Source organism: Zalophus californianus, chromosome 9 (assembly GCF_009762305.2).
Source record: "Zalophus californianus isolate mZalCal1 chromosome 9, mZalCal1.pri.v2, whole genome shotgun sequence".
Taxonomy (NCBI): Eukaryota; Metazoa; Chordata; class Mammalia; order Carnivora; family Otariidae; genus Zalophus; species Zalophus californianus.
The window spans coordinates 4,635,246-4,654,848 of NC_045603.1; the positions used below are offsets into that span (position 1 = coordinate 4,635,246).

At 45.6% G+C, this 19,603-nt stretch overlaps 1 protein-coding gene across 3 annotated transcripts; it reads right to left on the reverse strand.

Annotated features, from left to right (window-relative positions):
- Positions 1 to 142: 142 nt before the first annotated feature.
- On the reverse strand, positions 143 to 19,513 carry NUP50 (nucleoporin 50). 3 transcript variants are annotated; one of them, XM_027595814.2, is made up of 8 exons: positions 19,183 to 19,513; positions 15,136 to 15,214; positions 13,311 to 13,394; positions 10,136 to 10,322; positions 8,490 to 9,131; positions 6,617 to 6,698; positions 4,755 to 4,873; positions 143 to 3,642 (listed from the first exon to the last, which is right to left on the reverse strand). In XM_027595814.2, the coding sequence occupies exons 2-8, from the start codon at positions 15,202 to 15,204 to the stop codon at positions 3,440 to 3,442; spliced, it is 1,386 nt and encodes a 461-aa protein (XP_027451615.2). In that variant the 5' UTR covers positions 15,205 to 15,214; positions 19,183 to 19,513; the 3' UTR covers positions 143 to 3,439. The 3 variants fall into 3 exon arrangements, with proteins under 3 accessions (XP_027451615.2, XP_027451616.2, XP_027451617.2); XM_027595815.2 differs by lacking the exon at positions 13,311 to 13,394; XM_027595816.2 differs by lacking the exon at positions 4,755 to 4,873 and having other exon boundaries at positions 3,453 to 3,642.
- Positions 19,514 to 19,603: the final 90 nt, after the last annotated feature.

Sequence of the window (19,603 nt, forward strand, 5' to 3'; positions counted from 1 at the left end):
CCACACGCACACGCACAGGGGCCAAGAGGAAGCAGACCCTCCGCTGCCTGGGGGTTTCTGCACGGTCCTTCTCCCTCCTGCCCACATGACTGGTATCGACACCAGGAACGTCACCGAGGAACATAAAAGTGTCAAACACTGATTTTGTTTACTTTCCATTTATTCACATTTCATGGATTACACTTCCTCAAAAACTAATACAAACTGAGATTACATTGTCTGACAATTCAAGTATTTGTTTTAGAAAACAATTTCCTATGCAAAATAGAAAGCAAACAACTTATCTGATTGCTAAGAAGTCTTACAACTGTAATGATCACGTCTGCATCAAGCAGAGTCCGGAGTCCTAACCATGACTGCCTCTGGCCAAGTCCCGGTGCTCAGAGCGGGACTGGACGGCTCCTCGTGGTCCCCTGCCGGCACTGTGGGACACGCCAGTTTCAACCAGATTCTCACTTCCAGAATGAGAACCAATACCCAGGGGTTTGGGAGTGAGCCATTGGGTCTGCAAAGCCTTCAAAATGCACCGTGCTTGCATTCTGACTTCAGAAATCAAAGAACTGACAGATGCTCAAAAGACGTGTTTAACTTTAAAATGAAACCAAAAAGGCTTTCTCAGTGATAACTTGTTCTGCACTTAGATAGTAAGATGGTTTTTTTTTTTTTTCCTCTCCCCCAGAACAGGTAGATTCTTTTTGGCATGCAGCATATCAAAAATATGATTTAGAACTGAAATTATAAAACTATAATCCTTTTCAAGAAAATCAATTCATAAATGGTCAGACTTGTTCTTCCCTGGAAAACACAATCTAAACTGCTTTAAAAACTGGACACACATTTCTAGCCTGTAATTCTAAAAACAAAGACAGCACAACGCTCATTTTTTTGCTTACTGGGGAACGCTCAAAAGAAGGACACACACCAGTTTAAAAAAGGCCACCGGGACACTCAGTATTTGTCAAGATGCAACACAACTGATTAAAGGTTAAAAACACCTCCCTTCAGGCCACACAGACAATATACGTCATAGATCCTCCAACTAAATACAAAAATTTCAGTCTACGTTAAACATTTAAAAGCCTAATTTCTAATATTTTTGTTAAAAATAAATCTAACTAAACCTATGGGGCGGAATTTAGCTACAAATACAGCAGGGGAGAGAAGGCTGGCCCTCTGGGGGACAAAGGGGCCTTTTCCCCCAAGTAACATACAAATATTCAGGTTTTACAGGAAAATCCACACACACTCAGGCTCTTTTGTATGAATACATAATTAAAGTAGAGACCAGCAAGTTCCTAAAGGGGAAGCGACATGAAGGAAATACCGCGTCGGGAGTTCCGGCACACGCATCACACCTGTCCCTGTAATTGTCACTTGAACAGTGAGTCTTAGCAGCAACAATTTGCTAGGAATGTCAGGAAGAGAGAAAGCCACACACACCCACTGATGCAAAAAGATTATGAACTCTTTTTCGGGGGGGGGGGGAGTGAAAGGTGACCCAATCCTGATGCTGTTTGGCCACGTTTGGCAAACGTCCCACTGGCCACGCAGAGGCTGCTGCCAGTGTGGCACCCCCTGAAGGTGCCCGAGTGGCCTCGTGGCTCCTGGGGACCACGGGTGGGCCACCCGGGACAGAAGTCTGTGCCCTGCACTTCCTCGTCCTCCTAGCAGCTGGATAAACCTCACTCAAGGCCGGCTGGGCCACGGTTGCTGTAACAGGATCGACCACCACACACTAGAGATCACCTGTAACAAACACTCCAGAATATTCTTGATTCTAAAAAGAAAATGCAAAAGTAATTGCCACTCCCTCCCTAGCTTTCCCAACGTGACAGCCTGACCACAGCCCACAAGTGTACGCACACCTCTCTGCATTTACCCAGAGTCACACACTGGGCCAGATTCTCTCACGGAAGTGCAAGAATCTCATGATAAATTGTTGGCCAACTTCCACATCTCAGGCATTTGAATTAACCTATTGGATCATAAAATGGTTTCCCAGCCCCCTTTATAAATCTCTAAAAATTATAGCTTCTTTTAAAAAAAGTAACTGTACTATCTACAATTATTTTCTACAATTTTCTAAGTCAGAAGACATTACGTACTGAAGATCAGAACATACAAGCGTGAGCCCTCAGGCACGGACCCTGAGCCCTGAAACAAGATCATATGGTACCAGCACTAAGTGATTAACGAGGAATGAAAGTGGACATTTAAACATTAAAAGCTGTATCTAATTCACGTGCCCAGAATCTTCCAAGAACACTAGGATCCGTTACCCGACAGCCGTGGAGAAGTGACAGCTCTGCCCGTGCATAACCATGGCTCCCTTCCAAATGGACATACTGAGTATCGTACTTGTAAAAAAGTGGAAACTTCAGGTATCAAATGTAGAATATACTTTTGTCTAAAGTTAAAGGCAACATTTACACACACAATTTCAATTCCATTACCTTATTGCATGTTTCCTGGCTCATCACATGGCTCATGTGTAGTAAAAGCTCCCAGGACTTTAGTAAGTAGCTCTTAGATCTGTAGGGTTCATCACGGTAAAAACAGCTAAGACGTATTTCTTTCTTTTGTACTATATGCTCTAGCTTTGACTTAACTTTCATTTCTACAAGGGTTTGCTGTCCATGGCCTATAAACTATAAGCTACCAAATTTGTGCTTTTAAACCTCATTCCAGGCAATCCCCCTCTATTCTGTCTGCAGGGGAATAGAGAAGTAACAGCACCTCAAGAGTGAAAACTACAAAACCAAAGAACAAGCTACTTGTTTCCTTTCAAAATGAAAAAGCAGTTCCTCAATCAGGTAAAGAAGCCCACAGGGTTAAAAGGCCAATGTCTGCAAATAAAAAGCTAAAGCCTCTAATGCTGGGCGGGAACATCTGGTACTGGAGGTTCAGCTTTAGAATAACAATATGAGGAAGCAAAGGAAAAATACCTCAGTCACAGCGTGGTAGCATGATTCATTTGGAAAGAGTGCTGTTCTCCCAAATCAGAGAATGCTACAGGCAAGCTTCCTCCTGGACATGGGGGGGGGGGGGGGGGGGGGGCCTGCCGGAAAGCCTCGCCAGCGGCAGCAGCAGACCCCAAAACCCGTGGATCGGAACAGCCTTTGGGAAGTCTAATCGATACCCTGATTTCAGCCTATTAAGAAACCACTTGTGGTCAGTTTAATAAATGAACATTAAAAATCTTCCAAAAAAATTTCATTCAAATGTATTTTACACATTAGACAGTTCTTAAGAAGGGAGAATACAGGTTCTTGACACTTAACATTTAAAGGTTTTATTGGCCATATTAATCTTCCTCACAAAGTTTTAAGTTATCTCTAAGTTCTTAGAATGTCAAAGTAAGAAGAGAAGAAAAGCTGACTAAGTCTAAGGGGCTGTGGGGGAGCAGCAACTTGGCGGCAACCCCTCGGTCCCGGTGTGTTCAGGCGTCCTTCTTCTCCAGTAAAATTCTGTGCAACTCATCTGCGTCCTCGCCTGTTTTTACCCGGATTAACATGGTGACTGGGACGGCAGCATTCTTCTCATCGACGGGTGGGTTTGGAACACACGCGATCAGGACGTTGTTCTTCCCCGTTCGACTACACGGCATGTTGGGCGGAATCAGGACATTCAGCAGTATGTTGCCTGTGTTTCAACAAAGGATAAAGGACATCAGAACCACACAGACCACACTACAGGTCCACAAGACTGCAGCTTTCATGTGCTAAATGTGAAATACAAGCCCTCCTGGAGCGGACGGATCTAAAACTGGGAGCCTCGGGAAGGTCGGGGAAAAGGGCCCGGGTCCCCTGACGCAGATGCCAGCATGGTGTCCCTCAGAGAGGCCTGTGAGGCCCCGTCGCAGCGGCCAGGCCTTCTGAGGGGTGTCCGTGCTCACAACAGATGAAGAATGCGTCATCCCAACAAAGGCAGGGCGGTTGGCAAAGACAGCTCTCTGTGGCTCGCCGGGAAGAGCGCTAGGAGGGGATGGCATCACCCACGAGTCAAGCCCACAGGGAAGAAAAAGCCACGCAGAAGTTTCTGCAACCCAGCCCGGCAGGGCCTAGTGGTACCCACTGCTTCTTCACAGACCAGCCCTGGCCGCACCCCCCCACCGCCCCCCAGGCTCCTCCAGGCACCGCCACCTCCTTCCAGTGGGTTGTTCTAAGGGTGGGGCTGGGGCAAAGGGGAGCTGGCAAGGTGTTTATGGCTATTTCCTACATAAAGCAGATTCCTTTAAATGGTTAGTCCCCCTTCTGTGTTTATTAAGCCATCCAATTTACCTACAGCTTCTTAGTCACATTTTTTTTTTTTTAAAGATTTTATTGCTTTGACAGAGAGACACAGCAGGGGGAGAGGGAGAGGGAGGAGCAGGCTCCCTGCCGAGCAGGGAGCCCGATGTGGGGCTCGATCCCAGGACCCTGGGATCATGACCTGAGCTGAAGGCAGACGCTTAACCGCTGAGCCACCCAGGCGCCCCCTTAGTCACATTTCTAACACAAAGTGAAACAAAAACCATTTTGGTTACTTCTTTTAACACATCTGCGGTTTTCTTACACTGTTATGCTGGCACTCAACTCAGCCTATAAATCATCCGTAAATACAGGGTGCATTTGATCTGAGTGACTGCTACTCTGTCCCCCAAAACACACTGCTCTACTTGAAAAACCTCAGTGACCGGAACCAGCGAGGTGAAGGGCTTTTATACACTATGTGGTTAGCATGATCTTGTGCCACCTGAAAAACAAGATACCCACCCAAATTGGTGTCTGCCCGCACTAACAGCTGTGTCTTCTGATTGGCTGCAGGTTTTAAATGCAAAGTACCCACACCTTTCTCTTTAAATTCGTTGTCTTTCTTGTAAAACAGTTTACACCTATAGAGAAAAAGAAGCAAGGCCATCAGATACTCAACAGACAAGTTTTCTAACAACCGCTGTTCACACTTGTGTGGAAAGATGAGGAGGAAACTTTGATCCAAACTTGGTCTGGGTACAAACCCAAATAAGAAAATCTGGTTAGATATTCTAGAATCCTTCCCTATTTTTCCCAATTATTAAAACAGTGGGTCATGTGCAACTGGAAAAAAAACACTTTCTGAAGCTACCTATCCTCAGTTCAGTCAAAACCACAGCAAACACTCCACACCTCTGATGTGCTCCTTTGGCCCTGAGTTCAGGAGGCCAATCTGGTCCTTTCGGGACAGGAACAAATACAGGATCCTCTGCCCCCCATCTCTCTTCCCCTTCTTCCTATTTTTCAGTTTTCTTCATGACTCCTTCAATTTTTGATCTACCAAAATGCTGAAATTTTGGAAATCACTTTTTTTTAAAAAAATTCATTTGAGAGCAAGCGAGCACAAGCAGGGTGAGAGTGAGAGGGAGCAGGAGACTCCCCACCGAGCCGGGAACCCGCCGTGGGGCTCGATCCCAGGACCCCGGGAGATCATGACCTGAGCTGAAGGCAGACGCTCAACCGAGCCACCCAGGCGCCCCGGAAAACACTCTTAAGCAAGACCTAACTGACAATAATGTAATCAAGCGTCTTCCCAGCCTGCTCTGTCATAATCTCCTTAGGTCACGAAGACACAAATCAAAACCACTTCCTGCTCCTTCAATTTATTCCGATTAGGAAAAAATCCTTTATAGGTCATCTGCGTAATTAAATTTAAAAACAAGCAAAAGGCATTGCTGGATTCTTTTTTTTAATATTTTATTTATTTGACAGAGAGACACAGCAAGAGAGGGAACCCAAGCAGGGGGAGTGGGAGAGGGAGAAGCAGGCTTCCCGCGGAGCAGGGAGCCCGATGCGGGGCTCGATCCCAGGACCCTGGGATCATGACCTGAGCCGAAGGCAGACGCTGAACGACTGAGCCACCCAGGTGCCGGCATTGTTGGGTTCTTAAAAAGTTCTCAGAAATAACAACACTTGGGAATTCCACAGGATATGGTTATTGTTACAAACACTGACGCCGTGTGAAATTTCTGTATTTAAAAAAAACACACCTAGGGAAGGTTCTAAAATGGTACAACTGACTTTTCTGTAAACATGTTTGTTAAAAAGTACTAATTTCATTTCACTGGATGAGGTAATTCAAAATTTCTCCTTGGCTTTCTTCTGAAAGCAACAACTCTCACATAAAAACAAAAGTGAACCAAAAAACAAAACTGTTCTCATCACTGGGGAGGAAATAAAGGGCTGGTCACTATGCAGAACGTTTTGGCTGAGAAAACCCACAAGAGCCAACCAGGCCTCCAGGAGGGGATGACACCTCCCGATGAAGAGCAGAAGTAAAAACAAAGGTGAAGTCAGTGAGCAGGGGGGTGGGGGGGAGAGGAGGAAGGAGATGGGGGTGGGACGGTCAAAGAAAAGCCTGTCTCTAAAGCACCTCAGAAAAAAATACTAGAAAAGAGTAGGCAATGACCAGCAGGAAATTTCTAGAACCTGTTTTCAAATGAACAGGTCAAGAATTCTCCCTTGTTCCCATTTGAAGAGCAGGCCCAGCCTGACCCCAGGACGGGATGCTCTGCAAATCCTGTGGGGCTGAGGTCGCCCCAGAGGCCGCCTTCCACATCTCTGAAGACATGCTCACCACGTGGGTTCCCGGAACTCTTACTTACTTTTTGGAGTAAAAAGCATCTTCTTCTTTTACTTCAGTAACTACTACTTTGGGCGGCTCGTCATTCTCTTCTTCATCTCCGCCTTTTACAAAAACAACACTAACTCAGTAAAATTCAAATCAAGAGCTTAAAAATGTCACAAAAGTTACCCATCCCCTAACACCTCAACCTAAATATTCCCCTTAAGCTGATGCAGAAATCGAAAGCACACATCTAACTGGGGGGAGATTCACTGGATTTTAATCATTTTGTGAAAAATTAGGATAATTTTTAATGGGAACATGCTTCTCTCTTCTAAATGTTAATTTGTAGAAAGCCCTAGAATGAAAACTTGTCGATGCTTATGATTTGGTGCGCCAATTTTAACAGAAAAATAAACACCCGCACAGACTCAAGATCTGTGCCACTGGAAAAGGAAAATCTCAGACAGGCTTCTAAACACCTTCTCCCCAGATCTCCTGTGACACTGTGTGTGTCATGCTGAGGTATAATCAGTCTCAGCGATGGCCAAAGAAGAGGACAATAAAGCTGGTTACAGGGCAGGCTGTCAGAGAAACCACCCCAACGCGTGAGCAAGCTGCATCTGTGAGGCCCCATGTCTGGAGGCTCAGGCACCAGGCGCCCTCCCGGGCTGAGCCCCGGCCCCGGCCCCAGCCCCAGGCGCAACCTAGGACACGATGATGCAAACAATGATCCTCCGGAGAAAGACCGTCTCAGGACACACACTAAATTAAACAGCAACTCTCAGAAAAACAATTCTGGTGCCCCAACAAGTCAAAGTGACCAGATTTAAATTCCCAAGAAGGCAGCCGTGAGCAAGGCTCTCCAGGGCGGGCCCAGGCAGCAAGACTCGAACACGCTCACAGTCTCTCTCGTGGAGAGAGAGGTGCAGCGGCCACCAGACAAGCAGGGGGGGCTTTGCCCCTGGGCATCTGGCATCCTGCGGGGACCGAGCCTCACTCACGTCCCTCCCACAGGCAGCCTCGCCGTTCCTGGGACCGCTCTAGCAGCAGGACCACCCTCCGTCGGGCGCATTTAGGGCAGAGAAATAAAAAGGGAGACCTTTATCCTGTGCTTTGCTCTGGAGGGCCCTTGCCTGAGGATGGACTCAGAGGAACGGAAGTTACCCTCCCAGGAGAAAATGGCCGGTTTCCTTTGTTCTCAAGTACTGAGAAGTGAACACCTCCTTCGAGACGTACTTTTTAACTGCTCACAAATAAGTGTCTTCACACGTGTTCACAACCACAATGGAATGAGGAGAGACTAGGCCATTAACCCCTCTTTTCAAAGAGCTAAGAACAGGGAGTGAAGGGCCTGTGACTCAGGCCCGGTTTGGAGCACTGACGCCACCCAAGGTGGATGCTTCTGGAAAGGTGGCTGCAGTCCAGGCACATCGAGGGACACCTCCACCAATTTGTTCCTGGGCCTATGCAAAGTCTACCTTTTGTATTCACAGTAGAGTACTATTTTGCCATGAGACTTCACCTATGATTAAATCTCCCAAATACAAGACATGCCACGGACATTGATGAGCAATTCTTTCAGTAAGAAACAATAGCACTGTTAATTCACTGAATTTTTTTATGTGCATTTAATACTTTTCAAAGTCACTGTGCCCAATATGGTTATACTCTTCATTTTTATTTTTATATTCTCAATCCTTACAGTAGCCCTGCAAAATAGGTCTTACTCCACTTTACAAAGAGGGAAACAACAGACTCAAAAGCAGCCGATCAGCTGTGTCCGAGATCACATCCAGGAAACGACGTCACAGCATGAATCCAGATCCACCTGATTCATAAATCTACGTTCGTGCCGCTAAACCTGAAACTCAGATCCAAGACAGACTTAGGAGGATAAACTTTATTATTACCTTTGTATTCGCTACTGCTTCCTTCAGCCTGTACCTCCAACATTTTCGTGGAAAATGGTGAAGACACCGGTTTATTCTGGGTAAGCTCTTTGCCAAATAAACTGGAGTTTCCAGAAGAAAATGAAAATGCAGTCAGGGGGCCGGAGTTTAAAGAGCCCAAGACAGAACTGTCGATCTTCTTGCTGAAGTTAAACGAGGCCCCTGCGGCTCCTCCAGGCGGGTCCGGTGGCTTCTCAGCGGTGTCCTCCACCTTGGTGCCCGCAAACGCCAATGTTGAGTCTCGCTGCAGTTCTGCTGCCCCGAACGGGGAAGGGGACTGGGTCGCAAGCGGCATTTTCTTGGCTTCGCTTTCAGAGCGTCTGCTGCCGCTGCCCCCGAGCTGCTGTTCGATACCAGTGAGGTATTTCTCGTAGTCCTTAAAGATGGGCGTCAGGTCGCACAGGGGGTTCGTGTTCACGTGCTTCGCGATCCAATCCCGGACGGAACAGTTTAAGGCAGCCAGCTGCTTGTGATAGGCGTCCCGGGGGCAGGCCACACTAGAGGTAAGGCCGGAGGAGGAGGGCTGCTGACTGTCACCATTAGTTTTGGGAGTTAAGATCTTTTTATCGACCAAGGAGGTAGGACCATTTGCAGCAATAGATCCTATAGGGAATTAAAGTTTGAAGAGTTTACTGAGAAGCTGATTTGATAACATCACCTGGATTTTTATACTGTTCTGTCTTCGTACTTTCTGCTTTTATTGTATCCTGTATTTTTGTGACAGTTCAAGAAGTATGTGCACATCTAATATTTAGGAACCAGTGATCACAAAAATCAAACTTTATACAAGAACACGGTCTATGATGTGCTTGCATTAAAAATAATCTTTTCTTTGTAAAGGAGGCCCGCTTCCCCCAGAACTGTCCCAATAGTTAATATAAAACTTAAGCCCCAAGGCTGTAGGGATGAACATATATTAATGCAGTCAAAATCTTAACAGAAAGTGCTCGCTTAATCACACTACACATTCTGCCTCATTAAAACAAAACAGTATACATTCAGAATAGCTAAGTACAATCCAACCAGCCAGGATCACTTCCCAAAAACCGAAGAATGGAGCCCATGATTCCATTCTCTGCTGCTAATCCCAACAGTTCTTGACCAATTCTCTCAAAACAGGATCAGGCACTCACCACATCCTGGGTGACATAAATCTAGAGTGGAGGACCCGTAAGTTCCTAGTAGGTGTGGGCCACACGGAAAGTCCTTGGTACACAGAGAACGAATGAGCACGTGGGAAGGCAGGTCTTTACGGAGGATCCACTAAGAGTTTCCTCTTCTCCTGTGACCCCAGAGGTCAGTTCTCAGGGTCATTCTCATTTCACAGTTGAAGATTTGGAGGCTTAGAGGCTAAGGAACTTTACCAGGGTTGCAGAGCCAGTGACTGGCAGAGCTGAGAACCTGGGTCTATTTTGGCTCAAAAGCCTATGCTCTACTCACTTACTCTGCAAACAGCCAACATCTAACTTCCATCTCTTTCAGTATTACCCTGTTTCTGCTCACGGAGTCCCAGGACCCAGGATCAAGTACAAAGAAAACATCTTTGCAATGTTATTTTTCAGATCATCTGTACACAGATGTGAGCGGGGGGAGGAGAACCTACTCACCAAAGGCTGCCTTGCTCTCTGCTGCTGTCCTGGCGCTGGAGAAGGGAGGGGCGCTGCTTATGCCACTTCCATTAGACAGTCCTTCCAAAGGCTTCCCTCCAGCACCATTACCAAATCCAGAAAACCCTTCTCCTCCAGAAGGTACAACCAAACCTTTAAAACCTTTAAAGGCCCCTCCACTATCCGACTGAAACATAAAGAAAGAGCACACATTAGAGGACTCTGTTTCATAACTAGGTAAGCAAGTGCGTGAGAATACCACATTGGCTGAGTAGCACCAGAACACTTACGGGACCAGCACTGGAGGAAAAGGAGAAGCGGGTGCAGAGACGGGACATGAGACCGACTTTACTCACAGCGACAGCTCTGCAGTCCGAAGCTGCCTTCTTGACACAGCCATGAAGATAGCCATTTACAGTGAAACTTGTTTTTAAAAATATATTTAAGATACAGAAGGCAAAAAAGACTAATGCAATAAATTTGTGTACACAGCCTCAGAATTACAACTAAAAACAAACACTCTGAAACGACTAAATCCCAAATAAGGCTTTTTTCTTGTACTACTCAATCAAAGACCATTAGCCTAAGGAAGCTGTGGAAACATCAGGTCAGGCTGACTCATCAAAGTGCCTTACCCATTTTCCTATGACCTCCTAAAGCACTTCTGTAGCTTTTAGCTTCTAGAAACGTGAGGAGCTAGACCTTACCTTGGTTGAGAAATCCAGAGGCAACATTTTTATTCTCGATTTTCTTGCTATTTCCATCAGCAAAGCCTTTCTAGTAGACCCTTCCCACTGTCGCTGGCTTCCTCACATCTCCAACCCACAATGCTCTGGAAATACCTGGCACTCCTTATGAGCTTCTAAACCTGCTCTCTGCTCCTGGAAACTCTTGGAGAAACGTTCCTCAGTTTACATTGCTCTGCTAAAGATACCTTTTTTTTTTCCCCATTCAAAACCAGGGGTTACACCACAAGGGGCGTGATCTGCTTCCTGGATCCAAGGGAGGCTCTAGGAAATATTCTCAGAAACACATCATGGAATACATGCTTCCCAACATCTGAGGGAGTGCACAAACCTTACGTTTTCACACAAATGAATTATAATCACGATCTCACAAAAATATTAAACTAGAAACTTCGTTTTCTGAATGGGTTGGTTAGCCTAATGTTGCAGTTTTCAAAAAACACAAACATTTCAATCACATCCACAGGAATTTCAGATGGTTACTGACCACGGATACGATTATGGCAACAAAATTAGGCCAAAAAAGGCAAACTCTTAACTTATATGCATTTTAATGCATGTAATAAAAATAGCTTAGGCCCTGACACCCTCATTTGATTTCTGATGATTCAGTATCCCAAATACACCAAACCGACAGCTTACCATCTATGACAATACTCCACGGACATAGTGGAAGGCTCTAAGTGGCTCCTCAGAGCCTGGTATTCTGCATGAGATTTAAAAGCCACGGGACATTTATAGTGATTTTAGAAACTGTTAACAGCAAATTGGCTCTAGAATCATCATGAAGAGTCAAGAACCACTGTTTAAAAAAAAAAAAAAAGGAATAGGAGTCACTCAGAAAAAGGGCAGAAGTGAATGAGGAGCGGCCTGTTTGGGCCCCATGGAACTGACACGTCCCTGGCCCCACCAGTCTCCCTCACTCATTTTTCTCCATGGCACTTAGAGAAAAACAAAAAACTACACACTTGGTGTGTCTCTTCCATCATTAGGACGTATGTTCCACAAGGCATTGATATTTTACTTACTCCTGTTTTTACCCACCAATATATTTCTAGCACTTAGCAGGTCTGTTGAATAAAAGGACAAACCCACGACAGGGGACCCTTGAACAACATGGGGTCAGGAGTGCCGACCTCCCCCCACCCCCGCCCCCCCGGAATATACAAAGGGACGCAGGCAATTCAAACCCATGTGGTTCAACAGTCACCTGCATATGGGAAAAGCCACATTTCAGCATTCAAGCAGGCAACGTAACATTTATTATACAAGTTCTAAAAGTTATAGCTGAAATGATATGTGGATTTCAACTATCTATATTCATTTCCTTTAACAGCCAGAGGGCTCCCCCACCCCCCTTCCCTTGGGCCAAGTCTGGATTGTGGTCTACACAGTTTCACAGTTTCATTCATCTGAGGCGGGGCCATCCCTCCTCCAGTTGGTCTTCCTTCCTTCGGCTTCTCAGTCTACATCATGAGCTGCCACTCTGTTACACCCCGGTTTCAACCTCCTGCATGCCTCCCAGAGCTGCACCCAGCTGTCACCCCTCCTCCTGTACCAGGTAACCACCCATATATGTAGTGGTCTCCTAGAGAACCTCACTTGAATGTACCCCAGGCCCTTAAAATACATTTCCTCAAGTAAACCAATCACTTCCTCCCTAATTAAGTTGTCCTTCCCCCGCTGTTATCTTCTCCATAAGAGAGCCATCAAACTTCGCTAGGCTCAACACCTACATCCAACTCGTCACCAGTCTTTAAGAATGAAATTAGACCAGAGAAGACTTGGAATAACAAAACTGAACAGAGCCACCACAAAAGGTGCAGCTGAGTAGGTTCCTTCCAGCTGCCACCCAGGATGTGCACACCAGCCTCTCCGGACAACAGATGCCCAGGCCACCAAGTCAGCAGGCAGGTGTCCGCAATGTATTTGAGGGCTGAGGGTCGTACTGGGGCAGCATTATTAAATGTGGAGTGACGGTTGAATGGAACCACATGATTTCAATTCAAGAGTTACAACTCATCTTTTAACCCTTCTGAACACAGGAAGGAAACACTATAACATACTGTATTAGGAAGAAAATCTACACGTGAAATGCTTCTGTTACAGCTAAAGGACCCCCCCCCCCACACACACACACACACTCCTCAATGCCAGGGAGCATTTCCTTACTCCACCAGCTATCCACTCCTCGTTATCGCCGCTCGGGTGAAATTTGTCCAGATCTACACTTTATTTCTACAACTGGGTAAGGTGCGCATCTCATACTTATTGTTTTCTATCTCCCATGGTCCCCCTCAAGGATTTTCACAAGTACAGTAAGCATTTTAAAAAATATTTATCGATCTGACTGCTCCCAGAGGTAGAAATGCTCTGCAATTAGAAATCAAATTAGTGTTTAATACCAAAAGCGGTAAGAAAACACTCACTTCAAATCCAACATTTCTACGCTTTGCTTTCTTTATGGCTCTATTCTTCAAGACTTCCTCACTGGCCACTGAGAATGTTCCCACCTGCAGGTGTACAAATTAAACAGCAGTAAGATGAGGACCAAAAGGAGAAGAAATGCTAAACAAAAAAGCCTGACCAAACTTATTTTAGTATCTACTGGTTTTAAAGTACTGTTAATACTAGTAACAAATTATGGAGGGGGCACATAACAATAAAGTTTACATCTATTATCTATCTTACGATTCCCAAAGCTACTTAGGTGAATCAGAAATCTTCCAGATCTACAAAAACGCAGGCTTTGAATCACAATCCAGAGGAGTACACACAGGAAAGTTCTGACAAGACTAAGACCGTCAAAAGTTTGGTAGAGGGGTGCCTGGGTGGCTCAGTCGGTTGAGCCTCCGACTCTTGATTTCGGCTCAGGGTTGTGAGATCAAGCCCTGCGTTGGGCTCCGTGCTCAGCATGGAGTCTGCTTGATATTGTTTCTCTCCCTCTGCACCTCCCCCCAACTCTAAAAGTAAATAAATAAAATGTTAAAAAAAAGTTTTGTAGAAAACTATTCAGGACCAGTTCTTCAAATTTCAAATATATTCAAACATATGAATAAAACTTAGGATAAAAAACCCAGTTTCAAGAAGTAAAATCTATTCTTCAAAAGCTAAAAGTTACCTTAACGATCATTAACAGTTGGTAACAGAGTCAGTTCTAAAACCCAGATACCCAAATCTAGGATCTTCCTACTACAGTTTTCAAAAACAGAGTTTATTTTTATCACATATGTACATGATTTTTAAGAGAAACCTTGCCCATTTGCCTGTCATCCCAGAGACCACTGGCACACCTGGGACTCTAAGTGACCCTGCTGGAAAGCTACTGCTCCTCCCCGTAGCTAAAAGTACTATGCCCACAATCAGGAATTTGGTGAAGCTCTCTGGCTTTATTTCAACCCTTCTTTTACCCTGTAGGGCTGGCATAAAATACTTTCTGTAAGAAGCTGTCTCTCTGTAGTTATTTCAGATAATGTTAAACTTAAAAGAGATCTCTACACTTAAGAGAAGGGACCATCTGGATACCTGTCTCAAATTCAATGTAAGGTCCTTTCAGACTCATCAAAATTAAATGGAAGTCTTTTCATTCCTGAAATATGTTAATGTCAAAGCAAATCATTATATAGTCATCATAATCGTACTAGGCACAGAATGTAACACTGTGCATAAGACCAGGAAAAAACTTAGTTATCAAAGAGTTGGTTAAAAAGCACCAAGTCATATAGAAATGTTAAAAACCCTGTCGAAATATTAATATACTTGTGATTTTGATTTCCCTAAACATATTAATACATATGTTTGTAAAGGAAAAAAACATTCATACAAGAAATTCAGAAAGAAGGAAGATGGTTTAAGAATAAGCTTGTAAACACACTTTTGCAGATTTCTTCTTCTTTTTTTTTTTTAAACTTAGCACCATTCTATTAACTCGGAAGGCTAACTTGGTTACAGATTTCCTTAGTGAACTGGCCAGGGAGCATCAAACTGCTGATGAGGCACTAAAAACGCAGCTGTGTTCTACTCTTTGTAAGAGAAAAATTAAAATATTTCCTCAGGGAAAACCATTTTTATTTTGTTAGGAAAGAAACTAGGCCAATCTAAATTCTAATTCCAATGAACTTACATTTTTAGTTTTAAAAGTTCAGGCTGCTCTTTAAAAGACCTTTTAAATTTACTACAAAATCTTCCTGAGGAACCCCAAAATGAATTTAAATTTAGAAGCAACAGGAAATCATTCTTGAGGAAAGATCTTACCTCTTCTGCTTCGTCTTCTTGATCCCAATTCCTATCTGTCAATTCCTTCTCAGCAATTCTTTTGGCCATATTTTCAAACCTAAGTTAAAAGTAAAAAGAAGTGAAAAGTGCTTTCCTAGACCAAGATATAAGAACTTACAAAGAATTTTTTTTTAAGATTTACCTGAGAGAGAGAAAGCGTGCACACAAGCAGGAGGGGCAGCGGAGGAGGAAGAGAGAATCACAAGCAAGCATGAAGCCTGAGGAGGGGCCTGCTCCCACAACCCTGAGATCATGACCTGAGATGAAACCAAGAGTCCGATGGCTTAACTTACCATCCAGGCGCCCCAAGAAATTACAAAGAATTTTTAAATAATTTTTACAAAGAATGCAAAGAGTTTTTACAAAGAATTTTAAAAATTCACCCTAGCATGAAATGAGATAAAAAACACAAACATTCCTGATACCAGTGGGAACTGCCTTCCTGAGAGCTTCACAGCAGTGTTCTTAGGCTCTCGGTGTTACATATGCAATAAAGAGTTATGGAAGGAGGCAGTGCAGGTCTTCTAAGAACATTGGCACTCTTTCTGAACAACGCTAAACCAGCTCCATTTGAAAAAAATTAAACCACTGACTTTTTAAAATCTGAAATCTTAAGTACTGTGTACGTAATCAACAAGTGCTTATTCCATGCAAATTACAATTACAGTCTTGCTACAGGCAAAACATTTTAAATACTTAAAATTCTCTTAAAGATGATCCAGTAAAGAAGTTCATCTTTAGATAAGAACATTAATAAGGCCCTGGAAATACTTTCCGAGCACGAGTACTCTTCTTTAGGCTACAGCTGATAGAAATAAATTTCCCAAGACTGAACATTTAATTACCCCAAGTTGTATACTGCTAAGCTAGAGTATCATTTAAAAGTTCAAAATGTAATTGATATAGATGTGTTAACACTCAAAATTTATATAGGACCTTCAAGAATAAGCCATCACTCAAGTCCTCTAAAGCCACCATGTCAGAGGGAGGAGGAGAAGGGGACTGACTGTGGACACAAGCACCCAGCCAGAGAAGGTGCTGGTGCCCATCCCTTACAATTTGCAATGTTTTCTGATCCCGATGTATATTCTATAAACAACAAAATTGCACAACAACCAACAGAGACTCCACGGTAAGTGCTGTGCTAGTTCTTCTCTAACTCACCAGTTAAATGGACCAAAAACCCTCCATTTCCTCCGCTGCCCATCTCGCCCTGGGCAAGGGCCCCATTCCTTCAGGGTTCCTGAAACCTGATGAGAACCTGACGGTCTCTGCCCACTCTCACTTGTCTCAACACCACAAACCACTATAGTTGGTTCCTTGAATTTCGTGGTCATTAAGATATGCATTCACACATCACCCATTTCCCTTTAGTATCTATAAAATAAAATTCCAAATGTTGACATTCCAAAGCCCTTCAAAATCTGACCCCTGTAGAGTAACTACACAGGGGATTTTCAGCTTGTAATAATATCCTAATAACACCTGAACTTTTACTTTACAAGTATGTACGGGCTTTTTTCCTGAGTGTAAAATAAATGGTTTTAAAGTCCAAACTGCTAAATACATAAAATAGGGCACTCAGCCATTACCTGCAAATCCCCCTTCTTAAGGTCTCCACCCCAAATACCTGGTCAAGTTCTCCCATTAATCTTGGTCATTCAAACAAAAGCAAACAAGGTACTTTCTGACATTATTTCCTTAGTACTACCTTAAACTGTTCTGAGGTCCAACCGGGGAAATCTTTCCCTGGTCAGTAACTAACACCTCCACCAGGGGGCAGAAGAGCCGAGAAGTTGAAAGAGTCATTTTTGCTATGGACTATTAGTAAGTTATTAAGGCAAAAAAGGGTGGAGCTGAAATGCAAACAGTGTAGTGAAAATATAACATCTAACTCAGGCCCACAAGTAAAGAGATAACCAGCAGAGTAAAGCAACCAAAACTAATGTAGCTGCTTCCCCAGTCTACTGTATTTATCCAACTGGTGACCTAACCACAGGGCAGGGATCTCCCTTTTGTTTACTGCCCCCTCCAAGTGCCCCAAACCTGCCCTGTCACAGCAGGTAGTCCAGCAGTCGCTGAGCAGTGATCCGGGGCGCTACTTGTTTTAGAAAATACTACAAAACTCTCAGTTTTGCCATTTTCTTGCTAGACTTCTGCAAAGTTATTTAATTGCTGTGACTCACTTTCTTCATCTATAGAAGAGGAAGGTGGTGTGAAAATTAAGGAAGATAAAGAAAAAACTTAGTTCAGGGCCCCTGAGTGGCTCAGTCGTTAAGCGTCTGCCTCTGGCTCAGGTCATGATCCCAGGGTCCTGGGATCGAGCCCCGCATCGGGCTCCCTGCTCAACGGGAAGCCTGCTTCTCCCTCTCCCCCTGCTTGTGTTCCCTATCTCACTGTGTCTCTCTCTGTCAAATAAATTAAAAAAAAAAAAAAGAGAGAAAAGAAAAAACTTAGTTCAGAACAGTGCCTGGAACATAAGAAGGGCTTAATAAATATTATTAAAGAAACAAGTTTTGCTAGAAGCAAAGACTATAAAATAATATTTTTCCTCAATATTGTAAGAAGTATAGAGTGGGAGATGAGAATTATGAGCCAGGCTTTAAAATATATTTTAGCAAATCCATATTTTATTTCAAAGCATGATGCTCCAATTTTCTTTTTTTTTTTGTGCAAGAAGAGGAGGAAAAAAAATCTCGGTAAAGTACTCGGAGCAAGGCCCAGCACCTAAAGAGTCTTAAGTCCTGTCTATTATTAAGAATTTAGGGGTGCCTGGCTAGCTGAGTGGGTGGAGCATGCGACTCTCCGTCTCGCGCTTGTGAGTTCGAGCCCCTACGGTGGGTGTCCAGACTACTTAAAAATAAAATCTTAAAAAAAAAAATTAAAAAAATGTGGGGCTTGTGGTCAAAAGGGCACCCGATTTTAAAATGATTCCTAGGTATGAAACACTGGTAGGAAACTGAGAGTTTTCATAACTGAAGAAATTGTGTCTGCTAAGAGTTATGTGATCTCTGCCACCAGGTGCTGCCTCATCCTCGGGGTTGAACCTCAGTCAACATCAGTTTACCCTAAGATGAAAATAGATGTGACCATACTTGACAGAAAAAAAGAAAAGAACAAGGGGGCGGACCCCGGAGACTGGAACGCCAAGGGGAAAACGAAGTCTCAAAATTTCTTCTTCGCGGAACAGAGGAAAGGGGCGATCAACAGCCCCGGGTTGCAATACGAAAGTGAAGCCACGCCGAAGGGGTAGTATAGGGAGCGAGTGGAGACGGCCAAGGAGAAAGGAGCACCGAGAGGAAGCGCTAGGAAGTAAACCGAGACCGCCAAGCTGGAATGGCCCCTGCCCAATCCGGCCTCTGCCTCCGCGGGGGCCGCGGGGGGCCCGCACCCGGGCGAGCCTTACCCAAATTGGGCGCCGCAGCCACGACAGGTCGGCCCAGCGCCCAGCTTCACAAACAGCACCCGACTACGCGCCGCTGCAGCCATCCCGCCCCACCCTCCCCACTGACCCCCAACAGCCCGCGCGGCCCGGATTCCTCACCTCTCTCCTCCAGCTCAGGGTCCCCCCGCTTCCAAGTTCGAGTCCCGCACCCTGACCCCAGCTCCTCCAGCCCAGGGTCCTCCTTCCAGGTCCGAGGCCCGCACCCGGACTCCGGCTTCCTCCTCCCCAGGCCCGGGCCGCTCACCCCGGCTCCTCCAGCCCAGGGTCCCCCCTCCAGGCCCGAGTCCCGCACCCTGACCCCGGCTTCCTCCTCCCCAGGGCCGGGCCGCTCACTCCAGCTTCTCCAGCCCAGGGTACCCCCCCTTCCAGGTTCGAGTCCCGCACCCTGACCCCGGCTCCTCCAGCCCAGGATCCCCCTTTCAGGCCCAGGTACCGTACCCTGGCTGACCCCGGGTTCCTCCACCCCAAGCCTGGGCCCCGCAGCCCGGCTCCCCCTTCCAGGCCCAATCCGGTGCCGGGACCCCGGCGCCCCTCCCCGGGATCGGCCCCTTCGCCTGCCACGCTGCCCGCCCGCCTCTCACCTCCCGGGCGGCCGCCGCGGCACTCGCTGGGCTGTGGGTGCGGCGAAAGCCGGGTGAGCGACCGCGAGCAGGTGCGATGTTGCAGCCGCGGGCCTCGGGTGTGAAGCGGCCGCTGCTCGCTGGGCTGAGCGCGCCTGGTCGCTTCCGGTGCGCCGAGATTCTTGAAGAACTTGGTGGTCAGCAAGCCTTGGGTCTCAAACACCATGTCCTCCAGGGGCCTCGCCTTTCTGTGTTCGGCAGTGAGGGAGAACAGGAAGCTCAACCAGAGACCGCCGGAGGAACAGCGCCGAAAGCGCTCCAGGCCGCCATTTTATAACTCCAATCTAACCCTCCCCCCCGCCCAAACCGACTCTATAAAAAGGGAGGAAAGAAACGCCCGCGTCCAGCTACTGCGCAAGCGCGCCGGAGCCTTGGCGAGCAG